The sequence below is a fragment of the Bombina bombina genome, chromosome 12, assembly GCF_027579735.1.
Source record: "Bombina bombina isolate aBomBom1 chromosome 12, aBomBom1.pri, whole genome shotgun sequence".
In the NCBI taxonomy this organism is placed as follows: Eukaryota; Metazoa; Chordata; class Amphibia; order Anura; family Bombinatoridae; genus Bombina; species Bombina bombina.
The window spans coordinates 17,899,148-17,916,841 of NC_069510.1; the positions used below are offsets into that span (position 1 = coordinate 17,899,148).

At 39.4% G+C, this 17,694-nt stretch overlaps 1 protein-coding gene and 1 long non-coding RNA gene across 2 annotated transcripts in view; one reads left to right on the forward strand and one right to left on the reverse strand.

Moving 5' to 3' along the window:
* The window catches only part of DIPK1B (divergent protein kinase domain 1B), a 262,257-nt gene that overhangs the window by 77,521 nt on the left and 167,042 nt on the right, over positions 1-17,694 (forward strand). The window contains exon 2 of the mRNA XM_053696182.1: positions 12,043-12,177. Within this exon, the coding sequence (XP_053552157.1) occupies positions 12,043-12,177 (135 nt within the window). The remainder of the gene's footprint in view (positions 1-12,042; positions 12,178-17,694) is intronic.
* The window catches only part of LOC128643199 (uncharacterized), a 205,659-nt gene that overhangs the window by 38,616 nt on the left and 149,349 nt on the right, over positions 1-17,694 (reverse strand). The gene's annotated exons all lie outside the window — the stretch shown is intronic.

Sequence of the window (17,694 nt, forward strand, 5' to 3'; positions counted from 1 at the left end):
TTCTCCTCTTAGTTTGTATGCAAATGGCCTTTGGATATATAAGGTTGATAGGGACAACGTGACGTGTGTGATTTTGACAGTAGATCTTGGGGCAAATCTGGTCCTCTACAAAAGGTACATAGATGATATTTTGATCATCTGGAGGGGTACCAGATAAGACCTTGCCTGGTTCTTCTCAAGAATGAATAACAATCAGAAGAATTTGAGTTTTACCTATGAGATAAGTAATGAGAAGGACAACTTTTTAGATTTAGAGAGATTTATAAAGTAAGGGAAACTATGTACAAGACAGGTAGACACGAATAGCTATATACACGCTACCAGCTGCCACTTAGATAAATGGAAATTGAATATCCCTAAAAATCAGTTTATGTGCATCAGGAGAAATTGTAATGAAATCAGTGATTTTGCGACCCAATCAAAAGTATTGGAAGACAAATTTATTGAAAGAGGCTATGATATAGAGCTGATAAAGAAAGCTAAATGTGAGGCATTTGATAGGGAAAAGTTACTTGCACCTAAGACTAAAAAAAGAACCCTTGACAGATAAAAATGAAATATTTGTTCCTTTCATTACACAATACAATCAAAATAAATTTAAATTAACGACATATATAGATGTTCAGACTCCAATATTGTTTATTTAATAGAATGCTTATGTGGCAAACAGTATATTGGAGAATCAGAAAGGCCTGTGAGGGATAGAATCCGTGAACATTTAAATTCAATAGAATAGAGAGGAATTTACATCTACCTATACCAAAACATTTTAAGAAGTGCAATAAGGGGAATCTTAAGAACTTCAGTTATACAGTAATAGATAAAGTCAAACCAAACTGGAGAGAAGCGAATGCTAGAAAATAACTATTAAAAAGAGAGGCAAAATGGATTTTTGAGTTAAAAACCTAGATTTCGATTTGGGTGCTCTTTGGATTCTTAGTTTGAATTTAAGTATAGAATATTTTATAAGTGACTATTTGTTATTTATGTACAAATGAGACTCCTTCGAACTACTCCAAATTATCCAAATATAGATAGTATAGAGATCCCTTTTTCTCTGTAAGAATTTAGGCTGTTGCATTTTTAAAAGTTCCCTTTTTTATACATTTCTTTCTATACACTTTTTATAAACTTCTTTTTTTAATGACATTTTATGAATATTTACGAATAGGGTTTTATAAGTTTTTTTATTGAGAAGATGTTTATCATGTTATGAATTGTTTACATTTTGTGTATTAGATTTGTTTTTTAACAGATCATTATGTAAATACGAGGTGTTTAAAGGAACACATGATGTTTACAGCGAACATACACATAATCACAATACGTTTTTTTTCTTCAAAATAATATCAATTAAACACGTATATGTATAACAATCCCAAATAACAATCAATAAGCAAGTTCCAAATAATCAATACCATTCAGGTTAAGTTTGTATAATGTATAAAGTATTTGTATTATAACTTACACGCTAATCCTATGTCCCTTTAAATACTGAGTATCCCTTTTAAACATATAGGGTTTATAATGTGCTCAAGGAGTAGGCTATCTGAGCTTGAAAAAGAAATGTGAAACGTGTTGCTCAGATCTAATACGCTTCAATCAGCTTGCTAACGGCGTGGTAACGGCTGAATCAAGCTTGAATCTGAGGTCTGTTTTTGTATGTTGAACGATCGGACCTTGTGATAAAAACCTGCCGGTGAGTCTGTATAGTGGTATATAACCTGATAGCTGGTCCCGTACTGCCGATTCAGGATTTGAGTGGAATACAGCTGCTACAGGACATTTGCTGAGCCAGACCACACTTTTCCATATAACCAGGTTGTGGTCTCTGAGGGAATAGAGTCCACAAGTGATTGTCTGGACTTGGATACTACTGTCTGGTCGAACGGCCAGTTTTTGCCAACGAGCTATATCTCAGATTTGATAACACAGCATATTGTACCCTTATTTTGAATTTCATGTTTCTTGCAATAATTGTCATTTTTAATTGTAATTGTATCAATTGATGTTTTAATCCTGTTTTACACTGTCTGATGTTTTACCCTATTTGATGTGACCTGCCCGATAAACGTTTTAATTTAGTTATATATATGATTAATTTAGTTATATATATGATTAATTTAGTTATATATATGATTAATTTAGTTATATATATGATTAATTTAGTTATATATATGATTAATTTAGTTTTATATATATATATATATATATATATATATATATATATATATATATATATATATATATATATATATATATATATATATATATATATGATTAAATTGTTACCTTTTTAAACCCATACAGGAAGATATTTTACCTCAGTCTGTGCCTTAAGAGGTTAATTATTATACTTTTGTGCTTTATTAGATTTTTGTGCTTTATGATATTTTTTGTGCTTGATACTCTCCACCTTTTAGCATTTGTTTGCTCAATCAATTTCACTTTGTCCTTCAATTACGACACAACACCTTGAGTCAACCCTGGTCTGATGTTGGGGGAAATACTTGTTTAAATTGTCAGATGATCTGAGACTGAGCTGAGGGTTTGGATGAAACTACAATGCTTTTATTCTGTAACATTGTCCTCTGTGAAAGACGAGAGGGCAGAAGAGGCATCAGTTTTGGTTTGCACCGTCTGATACATCAATACTTATCGCTAACGTCTACCGTTATTTGTTGTCTACAGTATTGTTCACTCACCAAGGAATTGTTTTCTTAAAGCTCTCTGTCAGTGCTGTGGGGCCCGACATTTGGATTGTCAAAAGGGCTTATGCAAAAGAGACACCTGCAGCATCTTGTTTAACCCCTTAATGACCACAGCACTTTTCCATTTTCTGTCCGTTTGGGACCAAGGCTATTTTTACATTTTTGCGGTGTTTGTGTTTAGCTGTAATTTTCCTCTTACTCATTTACTGTACCCACACATATTATATACCGTTTTTCTCGCCATTAAATGGACTTTCAAAATCTACCATTATTTTCATCATATCTTAAAATTTACTATAAAAAAAAAAATACAAAATATGATGAAAAAATGGAAAAAAACACACTTTTTCTAACTTTGACCCCCAAAATCTGTTACACATCTACAACCACCAAAAAACACCCATGCTAAATAGTTTCTAAATTTTGTCCTGAGTTTAGAAATACCTAATGTTTACATGTTCTTTGCTTTTTTTGCAAGTTATAGGGCCATAAATACAAGTAGCACTTTGCTATTTCAAAACCACTTTTTTCAAAATTAGCGCTAGTTACATTAGAACACTGATATCTGCCCGGAATCCCTGAATATCCCTTGACATGTATATATTTTTTTTTAGAAGACATCCCAAAGTATTGATCTAGACCCATTTTGGTATATTTCATGCCACCATTTCACCGCCAAATGCAATCAAATAAAAAAAATTGTTCACTTTTTCACAATTTTTTTCACAAACTTTAGGTTTCTCACTGAGATTATTTACAAACAACTTATGCAATTATGGCATAAATGGTTGTAAATGCTTCTCTGGGATCCCCTTTGTTCATAAATAGCAGACATGTATGGCTTTGGTGTTGCTTTTTGGTAATTAGAAGGCTGCTAAATGCTACTGCGCACCACACGTGTATTATGCCCAGCAGTGAATGGGTTAATTAGGGAGTATGTAGGGAGCTTCTAGGGTTAATTTTAGCTGTAGTGTAGTGTAGTAGACAACCCCAAGTATTGATCTAGGCCCATTTTGGTATATTTCATGCCACCATTTCACCGCCAAATGCGATCAAATTAAAAAAAAAACGTTAAATTTTTCACAATTTTAGGTTTCTCACTGAAATTATTTACAAACAGCTTGTGCAATTATGGCACACATGGTTGTAAATGCTTCTCTAGGATCCCCTTTGTTCAGAAATAGCAGACCTGTATGACTTTGGCGTTGCTTTTTGGTAATTAGAAGGCCGCTAAATGCCGCTGCGCATCACACGTGTATTATGCCCAGCAGTGAAGGGGTTAATTAGGGAGCTTGTAGGGAGTTTGTAGGGTTAATTTTAGCTTTAATGTAGTGTAGTAGACAACCCAAAGTATTGATCTAGGCCCATTTTGGTATATTTCATGCCACCATTTCACCGCCAAAAGCGATCAAATAAAAAAAATTGTTCACTTTTTCACAAACTTTAGGTTTCTCACTAAAATTATTTACAAACAGCTTATGCAATTATGGCACAAATGGTTGTAAATGCTTCTCTGGGATCCCCTTTGTTCAGAAATAGCAGACATATATGACTTTGGCGTTGCTTTTTTGGTAATTAGAAGGCCGCTAAATGCTGCTGCGCATCACACATGTATTATGGCTAGCAGTGAAGGGGTTAATTAGGTAGTTTGTAGGGAGCTTGCAGGGTTAATTTTAGCTTTAGTGTAGTGCTCAGCCTCCCACCTGACACATCCCACCCCCTGATCCCTCCCAAACAGCTCCCTGAAACAGTAGTGTAGTAGACAACCCAAAGTATTGATCTAGGCCCATTTTGGTATATTTCAGCAGTGGAAAGCAGCAGGATCGCTTCCAGCTGCTTTCCACACCGAGGACGTACAGGGTACGTCCTCAGGCGTTAACTGCCTTTTTTTTTTAGGACGTACCCTGTACGTCCTCGGTCGTTAAGGGGTTAATGTCGGCAGATTAAAAAAAACACAAAGTACAATGTAAAATCCTAATAAAAGTATGCATAAAAAATGATATTATAAAATGCATTAACATTTATATGAAAAGTATGCAGCTAAATGAGAATTCAAATTACACAGTAACATTTATTTTTTTTTATTCACCGTATAAAAGACAAAAACACATTTTATTTACAGTATGATTTCAAAATGCAAAGTTAAAATTGTACCAAAAACTCAAAATGGCCTCTATTTCTAGTATACTGGTACTCTCTATGAACCAGGGCCTTAGTCTCCACTTTATTTTTGTATTTGTTTTTGCCACTTCAACTCCAAGGGGCATATTTGTCAATCTCCGTATGGAGCTTGATGCCCCGTGTTTCTGGCGAGCCTGCAGGCTCGCCAGAAACAGCAGTTATGAAGCAGCGGTCACAAAGACCGCTGCTCCATAACCTGTCCGAGTACGATCGGGTTGATTGACACCCCCCTGCTGGCGGCGAGTCTGTAGAGGGCGGCGTTGCACCAACAGCTCTTGTGAGCTGCTGGTGCAATGCTGAATACGGCGAGCGCATTGCTCGTCGTATTCAGCGAGGTCTGTCGGACCTGATCCGCACTGTCGGATCAGGTCCCACAGACCTTGATAAATATGGGCCCAAGAGGGTGAAGTTGATCAGAGAAATGACTTACATATCATCATCACTGTCACCTTACTCTGTAAGTGCCGACCTATATCTAGCTGGTTATAGACAGTTCTGCCCATTGCATTAAAGGGACAGTAAAGTCAAAATGTAACGTTCATGATTTAGACAATGTCATTTTAATCAACTTTTCAGTTCTGTTATTAATTTTGTTTAGTTCTCTTAGTATCCTTTGTTGAAGAGGAATCCCAGGTGAGCTCAGGAGTGTGCATGTGTCTTTAGCCATGTTTGCTACTATGTGTAACATTGCAATAAACATTGTTTCAAACACTGCTGCCAGATGGCTAATGGTAATTGTAAAATATTTGCCTGTCTGTTTTATTAAAGTAGTCACTCTGGATAGAACGAGAGACATCTCAGAAACCTTGCAGATGGTTTCAACTGCACCTCATTCAAGCACATGGAATTCATAAAGATTATCTGTGTGAGGCACCTTGTCTTGTGGTCCCACTGTTTTAAAGTTTACATGTTTAGTTTCATTTTATTATGCATATGTTAGAGATTTATTGAGTAAGGATTTTTCCCCTCCCAAAAAAAGTAATGTTTTGAACAAGGGTCAAGTCGAGCAGGAACGCATGGGAACGGAGTTCCTGCACTATTTTTGCAGAAGGAACTAAGTTCCCTCTAGACAGAGAACAGAAACACTAAAGTAAACACTGCTGCTGCTAGTGGGAGGAGATGAAGCACAGTCTGGTTAGAGAGATAGTGAGATCATCTAGTAATGGGCAGTAACACTTCCTACAATACACTAAATGCAAGCCTGTCAGCGGTTCTGCTGGGTGATCACCCCGTAATGTGTGTAATACATGGTGCTTACATTTCTGTGTGGCTTGCCCTGGGGTTATTTAGCTCTTTATTTCAGGTCCCCTAAAGAACTACATGTTCTGGTGCTATTTTGTGTTGCGCTCGAGCACAACACTTAACTTACCACGTGTATTATAAACAATAATAGCGCACCCTGCACTACCCATTAAAAGTATAGGGGGCGCTAAAAAAACATTTTTTTACATTCACTTGTGATGCCAGATTGTGCTCTATTCTTGGTGCGCGGTTACGCTAAAGATAAAGCACCTGCGCTATTGATTGCGCTCCCCTTATAATCTAGCCCATATGTGTTTCATTTTACAAATATAATTAACCCCTTAATGACCACAGCACTTTTCCATTTTCTGTCCGTTTGGGACCAAGGCTATTTTTACATTTTTGCAGTGTTTGTGTTTAGCTGTAATTTTCTTCTTACTCATTTACTGTACCCACACATATTATATACCGTTTTTCTCGCCATTAAATGGACTTTCTAAAGATACCATTATTTTCATCATATCTTATAATTTACTATAAAAAAAATGATAAAATATGAGGAAAAATGGAAAAAAACACACTTTTTCTAACTTTGACCCCCAAAATCTGTTACACATCTACAACCACCAAAAAACACCCATGCTAAATAGTTTCTAAATTTTGTCCTGAGTTCAGAAATACCCAATGTTTACATGTTCTTTGCTTTTTTTGCAAGTTATAGGGCCATAAATACAAGTAGCACTTTGCTATTTCCAAACCATTTTTTTCCAAAATTAGCGCTAGTTACATTAGAACACTGATATCTTTCAGGAATCCCTGAATATCCCTTGACATGTATGTATTTTTTTTTAGTAGACATCCCAAAGTATTGATCTAGGCCCATTTTGGTATATTTCATACCACCATTTCACCGCCAAATGCGATCAAATCCAAAAAATCGTTCACTTTTTCACAAATTTTTTTCACAAACTTTCGGTTTCTCACTGAAATTATTTACAAACAACTTGTGCAATTATGGCATAAATGGTTGTAAATTCTTCTCTGGCATCCCCTTTGTTCAGAAATAGCAGACATATATGGCTTTGGCGTTGCTTTTTGGTAATTAGAAGGCCGCTAAATGCCACTGCGCACCACACGTGTTTTATGCCCAGCAGTTAAGGGGTTAATTAGGGAGTTTGTAGGGAGCTTGCAGGGTTAATTTTAGCTTTAGTGTAGAGATCAGCCTCCCATCTGACACATCCCACCCCCTGATCTCTCCCAAACAGCTCCCTTCCCTTCCCTCCCCCACAATTGTCCCCGCCATCTTAAGTACTGGCAGAAAGTCTGCCAGTACTAAAATAAAAGGGGTTTTAAAAAAAAATAAAAAATTTTTTTTAGCATATGTACATATGCTACTGTGTAGGATCCCCCCCTTAGCCCCCAACCTCCCTGATCCCCCCCAAAACCGCTCTCTAACCCTCCCCTCTGCCTTATTGGGGGCCATCTTGGGTACTGGCAGCTGTCTGCCAGTACCCAGTTTGCAATAAAAAGTGCAATAAAAAGTGCTTTTTTTGTTTTGTTTTTCTTTTCTGTAGTGTAGCTTCCCCCACCCCCACACAGACAAACCCCCACCACCTTGCTGATCGTTTGTTTTTTGTTTTTTTTTTTACTTTCAGCATTTTTAATTTTCAAAAGTTTCTGTAGTGTAGCGGTTCCCACCCGCTCCCTCCCCGTGCACGCGCCCGCCCCCACCCTCCCGTGCACGCGCGCGCGCCCGTGCGCGCCCCCAGCCACCCCCGCCCACGATCCCGCCCCCCATTCACATAACCAGGGCCATCGATGGCCGCCACCCGCCTCCCGGTCCGGCTCCCACCCACCAACGCAGTAAGCCACCGATCTCCGGTGCAGAGAGGGCCACAGAGTGGCTCTCTCTGCACCGGATGGCTTACAAAGGTTATTGCAGGATGCCTCCATATCGAGGCATCACTGCAATAACCGGAAAGCAGCTGGAAGCGAGCAGGATCGCTTCCAGCTGCTTTCCACACTGAGGACGTGCAGGGTACGTTCTCAGGCATTAACTGCCTTTTTTCTGAGGACGTACCCTGCACGTCCTCAGTCGTTAAGGGGTTAAAAGTACATATTCTGGGCTGGGTTTATCAGCGTGTTATAGACTGATTACACTTGTGTAAACGATTAAACATACACCAGAAGAAATGTAGCTGAGCAGAGTTTGTGCTGCAAAGTGATCACTTTTATGGCCCAGAAATAAAGATCCAGATGGTGTTTTGCTGCCCAGAAGAGCAGGAGACGCTGGACCTCACTTCAGGTTAAATACAATAAGAAGGAAATAGGATTTGAGGCTTTAGTTGGCTCTGATGGCGTCAGTAGATCTTTAGGGGACACTTGATATGTTAATAAGGAAGCAAGTTCATAAGGAAAAGGGCACGGAGAAATAACTGCAGTTAAAGGCACAGTGAGCACCATGTAATTACAAGCCCATTCTGTTGTGCTGCTATATAATAACGTATCAGTCAGGTCTTTTTAAAACAAATTCACATCCTTTTTTTACTGCAATTTATTTTCAATAGTCAAAGTCCACACTCCATTTGCCTTATTTGAAGGAGCCAATCTGGGCTTTAGTTTGCGGACAGCAAGGCTAACCACAGTCTAAAGTGTATTGTTCTGCAGTCGTTATCTGATGAATCCAATTAGACACGCATATGTCGCAGGGTAAGCCTGCAGAAGTTAGCAGGTGCATTTTAATTTCTAAAAATTAGACATTTCTCAATTTTCAAAGCTAAATGACATGAAATGGGGCAAAAAAATTGTGAAAATATATTGCAAGATGTTTCATTATATATAACTAAACACTTATATAAAAAATCTCAAGGTGTTTGCTGTCCCTTTAAAGGGACATAATGTTGCAAAAAGAAAATATTGTAATGTGTTAGAACATGTTGTTATTATTGCTCTGTCACTTGTGTATTACTATGTGTTTAACCCCCTGCAAATGGGTTAAAAGACTATAAATAGCTTGTAATTAGAAAACACTTATGTTTTCTTGCTATAGAATAGCATCAGCCAAGTCCAAACATTTGTCAAACATATTAACACCATTTCCTTCAGTAGTTTTTCATTTGCCAAACTCTTCCCACCATTTTGCCTCAGTGGGAGGAGCCAATATGGGCTTGAGTCAGCAGATAGTAGGGCTAGCCACTGTCATTATGTTGTTGTAGAGCATTGTTTTGCAGTTGTTATCAGTTAAAGCCAATTAGGGCCAGATATGTGGCATGGTTAGCCTTGAGAAGTCAACAGGTGTATTTCAAGTTCTGAGAAATATAAAATTCACAATTTTCAGAGCTACATTAAAGGAAAGGGGGAAATCAAGTAACAAAAGGAATTGTTTTACTATTCAAAACTACACAGTTTATATTAAAATCTCAAGTTGTTTACTGTCCCTTTTAAAACAGAAAGTTAAAGTCAGCTTCAAGCAGCAATACACTTCTGGGAGCTAGCTGAACACATCAGGGGACTAATGACTAGAGGCATCAATCAGCAGCTTGCTCCCAGTAGTGCATTGCTGCTCCTGAGACTACCTAGGTATGCTTTTCAACAAATGGTAACAAGAAAACAAAGCAAAATAGAAACTAGAAGTAAATTGTGAATTTGTTTAAAATGATATTCTCTATCTGAATCATGAACATTTAAGTTTGATTTTACTGTATCTTTAATGTTCAAATGCATGTAATATTAAAGGGATATGAAACCCAATTTTCTTTTTTCTTTCATGATTCAGATAGAACAGCAATTTTACGCAACTTTCTAATTTACTCCTATTAATTTTTCTTTGTTCTATTGGTATCTTTATTTGAAAAAGCAGGAATTTAAGCTTAGGAGCCAGACCTGGGTAGCGCTTGCTGATTTGTGGCTGCACATATATGCTTCTTGTCATTGACTCACTTGATGTGCTCTGCTATCTCCTAGTAGTGCATTTCTGTTCCTTCAACAAAGAATACCAAGAAAATGAAGCAAATTTGATAACATAATTAAAGGGACAGTCTACTCCAGAATCTTTTTTATAGTTTGAAAAAAGATAGTTAATCCATTTATTAACTATTCCCCGGTTTTGCATATCTAATGCAGTTATATTAATATACTTTTTACCTCTGTGATTACCTTGTATCTAAGCCTCTGCAGACTGCCCCCTTATCTCAGTTATATTAATATACTTTTTACCTCTGTGATTACCTTGTATCTAAGCCTCTGCAGACTGCCCCCTTATCTCAGTTATATTAATACACTTTTTACCTCTGTGATTACCTTGTATCTAAGCCTCTGCAGACTGCTCCTTATCTCAGTTATATTAATATACTTTTTACCTCTGTGATTACCTTGTGTCTAAGCTTCTGCAGACTGCCCCCTTATCTCAGTTATATTCTTATACTTTTTACCTCTGTGATTACCTTGTGTCTAAGCCTCTGCAGACTGCTCCTTATCTCAGTTATATTAATATACTTTTTACCTATGTGATTACCTTGTGTCTAAGCTTCTGCAGACTGCCCCTTATCTCAGTTATATTATTATACTTTTTACCTCTGTGATTACCTTGTGTCTAAGCCTCTGCAGACTGCTCCTTGTCTCAGTTATATTAATATACTTTTTACCTCTGTGATTATCTTGTATCTAACCTTCTGCAGACTGCTCCTTATCTCAGTTATATTAATATACTTTTTACCCTTGTATCTAAGCCTCTGCAGACTGCGCCCTTATCTCAGTTATATTAATATACTTTTTACCCTTGTATCTAAGCCTCTGCAGACTGCGCCCTTATCTCAGTTATATTAATATACTTTTTACATCTGTGATTACCTTGTATCTAAGCCTCTGAAAACTGCTCCTTATCTCAGTTATATTAATACACTTTTTACCTCTGTGATTACCTTATATCTAACCCTCTGCAGACTGCCCCTTATCTCAGTTATATTAATATACTTTTTACCTTTGTGATTACCCTGTATCTAAGCCTCTGCAGACTGCCCCCTTATCTCAGTTATATTAATATACTTTTTACCTTTCTGATTACCCTGTATCTAAGCCTCTGCAGACTGCCCCCTTATCTCAGTTATATTAATATATTTTTTACCTATGTGATTACCTTGTATCTAAGCCTCTGCAGATTGCCCCTTATCTCAGTTCTTTTGACAGACTTCCATTTTAGCCAATCAGTGCTGACTCATAGGTAAATTCACAGGAGTGAGCACAATGTTATCTATATGTCACACATGAACTAGCGCTATCTGACTGTGATAAAACGTCAATATGCACTGAGGTAAGAGGCAGCCTTCAAGGGCTTAGAAATTTGCATATCAGCCTAACTAGGTTTAGCTTTTAATAAAGAATACCAAGAGAACAAAACAAATTTGATTGTAAAAGTAAATTGGAAAGTTGTTTAAAATTGAATGTCCTATCTGAATTATGAAAGAATCATTTTAGGTTTCATGTTCCTGGATAATGATTGATGTGAAGTCACAATAGTACAAAACAGCTGAGTCTGTGAATTTGCTTTTATAGTCGGTCTAAGTAAAGTCTGCACAGGTTTTAATATAATTGTTGAAAATGAAAAGTTCGGCGTAAACTGTGACCCGCTCTGACTCTGGTTTTGTAATTCTACATAATAGGAAGAGCGCGCAATGCTAGAAAAATAAGCCAGAAATCATGACCTTCAAACATTGATTTGTGAGCCTGAATTGCATTCTGTCATTTTATATCACAGCAAGACGCTCACATCTCCAGCTTGGTACAGCAGCCGACCATTTCTCTTTTATTCCAGGCTCTTACATTTCATCTTGGATAAAATAATCTCACTTTTCTATTGAACGTTCTGATAATACTTGTGTATTCATTGCTGATTCCATAATTGTCTTTTCAGAATCGCCTTCCGGGCATCAAGGTGAAATATCTTTTTCTCGCCTGGCTGGGCATTTTTGTGGGCAGTTGGGTCGTGTACATGCACTATTCATCATACTCTGAACTCTGCAGAGGGCACGTGTGTCGCATGATCATTGTGAGTACCACTGACTTGTTTATTTGCAAATAACTTTATTATTATTATTTTTCTTTCCTAAGATATGGAGAGTTCACAACGTCATTCCAATTACTAGTGGGAATTTCTCTCCTGGCCAGCAGGAGGAGGCAAAGAGCACCCCAGCAGAGCTGTTGAGTATCACTTTCCTTACCCATAACCCCCAGTCATTCTCTTTGTCTCTGTTAATGGAGGACGTAAAGATTGGTGTCTGAAGAAATATTTATTCATTTTATGGGTACTTTTCCCTGCAAGCAAGGATTGGGGTTTAGCTGTGTCCATGTCAATCTCTTGAGTAAGAGTAGTGGTGACTTTTAGCAGTTAGAATGCGGTGAGGTTGTCTTTGCCTTGTATTCTATCGTTGTTGCTACCCCTGTTATAAAAAGCCAGAGATGGTTACTCTGTTCTTTCTTTTTTTCTACAGGTCTCTGATAGGAGAATGTGTCCTTTCACACCTTGTAAGCTGTCTTCCTGCCCAACAGCTGAATATGCAGGTAAGTGCTTTTGTCTTCTCGGTATTGGAGACTTGTACTTTCAAGAGTTTATCTCTGCATTTATAAGTTTGGGACTTATTCAATCCTTTGGTCAAGGATTTATTGGGGCAGTGTGCAGGCACTTCAGTATGTGTTAAGTGAGACTAGGGGGTTAATTCTTCCCTTATTTGTGGGATGTTTCCTCTGGCTGAAGGGTTCTTTTATTTTTTATTGTAACGCTAAGGGCAGTGTTTAAGATGCCTTTAATACGTTTTTGGGCTGTTTGTATGATCGTAACAGCTGAAAAGTTTGATCGCACACTTTTAGCTGTTGCGCAGTTCATGTGCTGCCGCTCACATGACAGCCCGCTCTTCTGTTTGTTCGCTGAGCAGAGCGGCGTCAGTTTCAGTGAGTTCTCCTCTGCGGCAGCTGTGGATTCAGTGTTAGAGCTATTCACTCTTCTAGTGGTTACGGTAGGGCACCTTAGTTCACTGGGGTGTAGAGGTGTTTTTTTTCTTTTGTTTATGTACATTTAGCGTTGTTCCGCTTTGAAGGATTACAGTTCCTTCTTAAAGTGACAGTTTTTGTTTCATTGTCGTATTTTTGGGGCAATATCTTAGCTATGGACGCAGAACAGGAGACTGTTTCCTTTGACAAATGTCTATTATGTTTGGAGGCTTAAATTGTTTTGCCTATGCCGTTTTGTTCCTCATATTTAGCTAGAACCCTAAAACTTAAAGATAAATTACTCCCTTCTGAGCCTATTGTCTCTGAGGATAATGCTGTTCAGGATATGCCACAGCTTTCTCCTCAGATGTCCCAGGCCTCAATGGTTTCACATACAGTGCCCTGCGGTTCCTCTCAGCCTCCTGGAGGTGTGTATTTGCCTGTAGATTTTGCTGCACAGATATCTTCTGCTGTGTCTGCGGCCTTATCTTGCTTTTCCCATTGCGGAGAAACGCAAGAGTAAAGCAAATCATATTTCTGTTAGTAAGGTGTCTGTTCCATCATCTTCTGTGATGGTTGACCTCCCTCATAAGTCAGATGAGGAGGATACCTTGGTAGCATCTGAGGGTGACATCTCAGATTCTGACAGTGTAAATCATTTGACTGATTCTGAAAAAGTAAATTTCAGATTTAAGCTTGAACACCTTCGTTAACTTTTAAAGGAGGTACTGGCTACTTTGGACAACTCCGACTCTTCTGTCATTGTCAACCCTAAAAGGTCTAGTAAACTTAATGGGGCCCACTTATAAAGCTCCGTAAGGAGCTTGTGGGCCCATGTTTCTGGCGAGTCTTCAGAGTCTTCATTGCGGCTGGTGCAATGCTGAATACGGAGAGCGTATTGCTCTCCACATTCAGCGATGTCTTGCGGACCTGATCCGAACTGTCGGATCAGGTCCGCAAGACATTTAATAAATAGGCCTCCATAAATACTATAATGTTCCTTCTTCCGTGGAAGTATTTCCTGTTCCGGACCGTGTGTCGGAGATCATTTCACTGGAATGGGATAAGCCAGGTATACCCTTCTCCTGTTTTTAAAAAGAGGTTTCCTGTTGCTGACTCCATTAGGGACTCTTGGCACATTGTGCCTAAGGTGGAAGGAGCTATTTCTACTATGGCTAAGAGAACCACGATTCCTATAGACTAGAGGATAGCTGTTCTTTTAAGGATCCAGTGGATAAAAGCTGAAGACTTATTTAAAGAAAATGTACATTCATCAGGGATAAGAATGGCAACCTGCTGTTTGTATTGCTACAGTAGCAAGTGCAGCATCTTATTGGTGTGATGCTTTGTCTGAGCTGATTTTAGAGGAGACTTCGTTAGAGGAGATCCAAGATAGGATCAAGGCTCTCAAGCTGGCCAATACATTTATCTCTGATGCCAACATGCAAGTTATTAGGTTGGGAGCCAAGATGTCTGGTTTCACTGTTCTAGCCCGCAGGGCTCTGTGGTTAAAATCTTGGTCAGCTGATGTTAAATTCCAAGTCCAAGCTCCTGTCTGTACCTTTAAAAGACCCTTTTTGGTCCTGGTCTGGCAGAAATAATTTCTGAAATTACAGGTGAGAAGGGGGTCCTTTCTACCACAAGACAAGAAGAATAGACCTAAGGGGCACCAAAATTCTAATTTCCGTTCCTTTCGTAACTTCAAAGGTCAAAAATCTTCCTCTTCCTCCTCCAAGCCGGAGCAGTCCAAGTCCTCTTGGAGATCCAATCAGCTTTGGAATAAGGGAAAGCAGTCTAAGAAGCCTTCATCTGAGGCTAAATCAGCATGAAGGGTCCGCCCCCGGTCCGATATTGGATCAAGTGGAGGGCAGACTTTCCCTTTTTCGTCATCTCGGGGTTACAAAATAGGATTAAAGACTTGTCCTCCCAGGGGCAGATTCCTCCTCTCAAGATTACCTGCAGACCAGGTAAAATGAGAGGCCTTCTTAAGCTGCGTTCAGGACCTTTCCTCCCTGGGAGTGATGGTTCCGGTAAGGGAACAGGGTCTAGGATTCTATTCAAATCTGTTTGTAGTTCCCAAAAAAGAGGGAACTTATCAACCCATTTTAGATCTAAAATGTCTCCATTTAGAGACCGTCCAGGGTACCGTCCTTCAAAATGGAAACAATTCATTCCATTCTTCCTTTTGTCCAAGAAGGTCAGTTCATGACGACCATAGACCTGATGGACCCGTATCTTCATGTTCCCATTTACAGCGATCATCACCAGTTCCTGAGATTTGCTTTTCTAGACAAGCACTTTCAATTTGTTGCTCTTCCGTTTGGCCTTGGCACAGCTTCCAGGATTTTCACAAAGTTTCTGGGGGCTCTCTTGGCAGTCGTCAGGTCTCAGGGAATTGTGGTGGCGCCTTACCTGGATGACATCTTGGTTCAGGCGTCATCTTTTCATCTAGCCAACTCTCATACGGAGATCTTGTTGTCTTTTCTATGTTCCCACAGATGGAAAGTGAATCTGGAGAAGAGTTCCCTTGTTCCAGCTACAAGGGTGTGTTTCTTAGGGACTATCATCGATTCCCTATCTATGAAAATTTTTCTGACGGATGTAAAAAAATCCAAACTTCTAACTTCATGCCTCTCTCTTTGGTCTACTGTTCGTCCATCAGTGGCTCAATGCATGGAGGTAATTGGTCTGATGGTTGCCTCCATGGACATTCTTCCTTTTGCTTGATTCCATCTGAGATCTTTGCAACTATGCATGCTAAGTCAATGGAATGGGGACCATTCAGATCTATCTCAGAGGATAGAGTTGGATCCTCTAACAAGAGACTCTTTTGTGGTGGATTTCTCAGGATCATCAGTCTCATTCTCATTCTTCCGGAGACCCTCCTGGGTGATTGTGACCACGGATGCCAGCCTGCTGGGCTGGGGAGCAGTCTGAGGCTCGTTAAAAGCTCAGGGCCTGGGGACTCGGGCGGAGTCCTCTCTTCCCATAAACATCTTAGAGTTGAGAGCAATTTTCAATGCCTTGATAGCTTGGCCTCGGTTGTCTTTAGCCCGGTTTATCAGATTCCAGTCGGACAACATCACCTCAGTGGCTTACATCAACTACCAGGGAGGAACTCTGAGTTCCTTGGCCATGAAGGAGGTGACTCTTATTATACAGTAGGCGGAAGCTCACAATTGTCTCCTATCTGATATCCACATTCCAGGAGTGGACAATTCGGAGGCAGATTTTCTGAGAAGACAGTCTTTTCATCCGGGGGAGTGGACTCTCTGTATCCGGAGGTGTTCTCAAAGATAACCCTCAGGTGGGGGTTTCCGGAATTGGATCTGATGGCGTCTCTTCAGAATGCCAAGCTTCCAAGGTATGTTTCAAGATCAAGAGATCCTCAGGCCGCCCTGATAGATGCTCTGGCGGTGCCTTGGGACTTCGGTCTAGCATACCTGTTTCCTCCTTTTGCTCTCTTTTCACGAGTCATTGCTCTTATTATGCAGGAGAGGGCGTCTGTAATTCTAAAAGCTTGCAGGCCTCGCAGGATCTGGTTTGCAAACCTTGTGAAGATGTAATCTCTTCCTCCTTGGAGGTTACCTCTGAGGAAGGACCTTCTAACTCAGGGTCCTTTTCTCCATCCAAATCTAGTTTCTCTGAAGCTGACTGCTTGGAGATTGAACGCTTAGTTTTTGCTAAGCGTGGATTTTCTGAGTCAGTCATTGATACCATGCTTCAGGCTTGCAAACCGGTTACTCGTAAGATTAACCATAAGGTATGGCGCTAATACCTATATTGGTGTCAGTCGAAGGGCTTCTCTTGGAGCAGGGTCAGGATTCCTAGAATTTTGTCTTTTCTCCAGGAAGGTCTGGAGAAGGGTTTGTCAGTCAGTTCTCTGAAGGGTCAGATTTCTGCACTGTCTATTCTTTTACACAAACGTCTGGCGGATGTGCCAGATGTTCAATCTTTTTGTCAGGCCTTGGTCAGAATCAGGCCTTGGTCAGAATCAGGCCTGTGTTTAAACCTGTTACTCCTCCTTGGAGCTTGAACCTTGTGCTTAAAGTTTTGCAGCAGGCTACGTTTGAGCCAATGCATTCTGTGGATATTAAGTTGTTATCTTGGAAAGTTTTGTTCCTTATTGCTATTTCCTCTGCTCGCAGAATTTCTGAACTTTCGGCACTGCAGTGTGATTCCCCTTACCTTATTTTTCATGCAGATAAGGCGGTCCTTCATACTAAATTGGGGTTTCTCCCTAAGGTGGTTTCGGATTGAAACATTAATCAGGAATTTGTTGTTCCTTCTTTTTGTCCTAATCCTCCTTCTCATAAGGAACGTCTTTTGCATAATTTGGATGTTGTGCATGCTCTAACATTTTACCTGCTGGCTGCTAAGGATTTTCATCAGTCTTCTGCCCTGTTTGTTTCTTTCTCAGGAAAGCGGAAGGGTCAGAAGGCCACCTCTGCTTCTCTTTCCCTCTGGTTAAGAAGTATGATTCGTTTTGCTTATGAGACTGAGAGAATTACGGCTCATTCCACTAGGGCTGTCTCCTCGTCTTTTTCTTTTAAAAATGAAGCTTCTGTGGAACAGATTT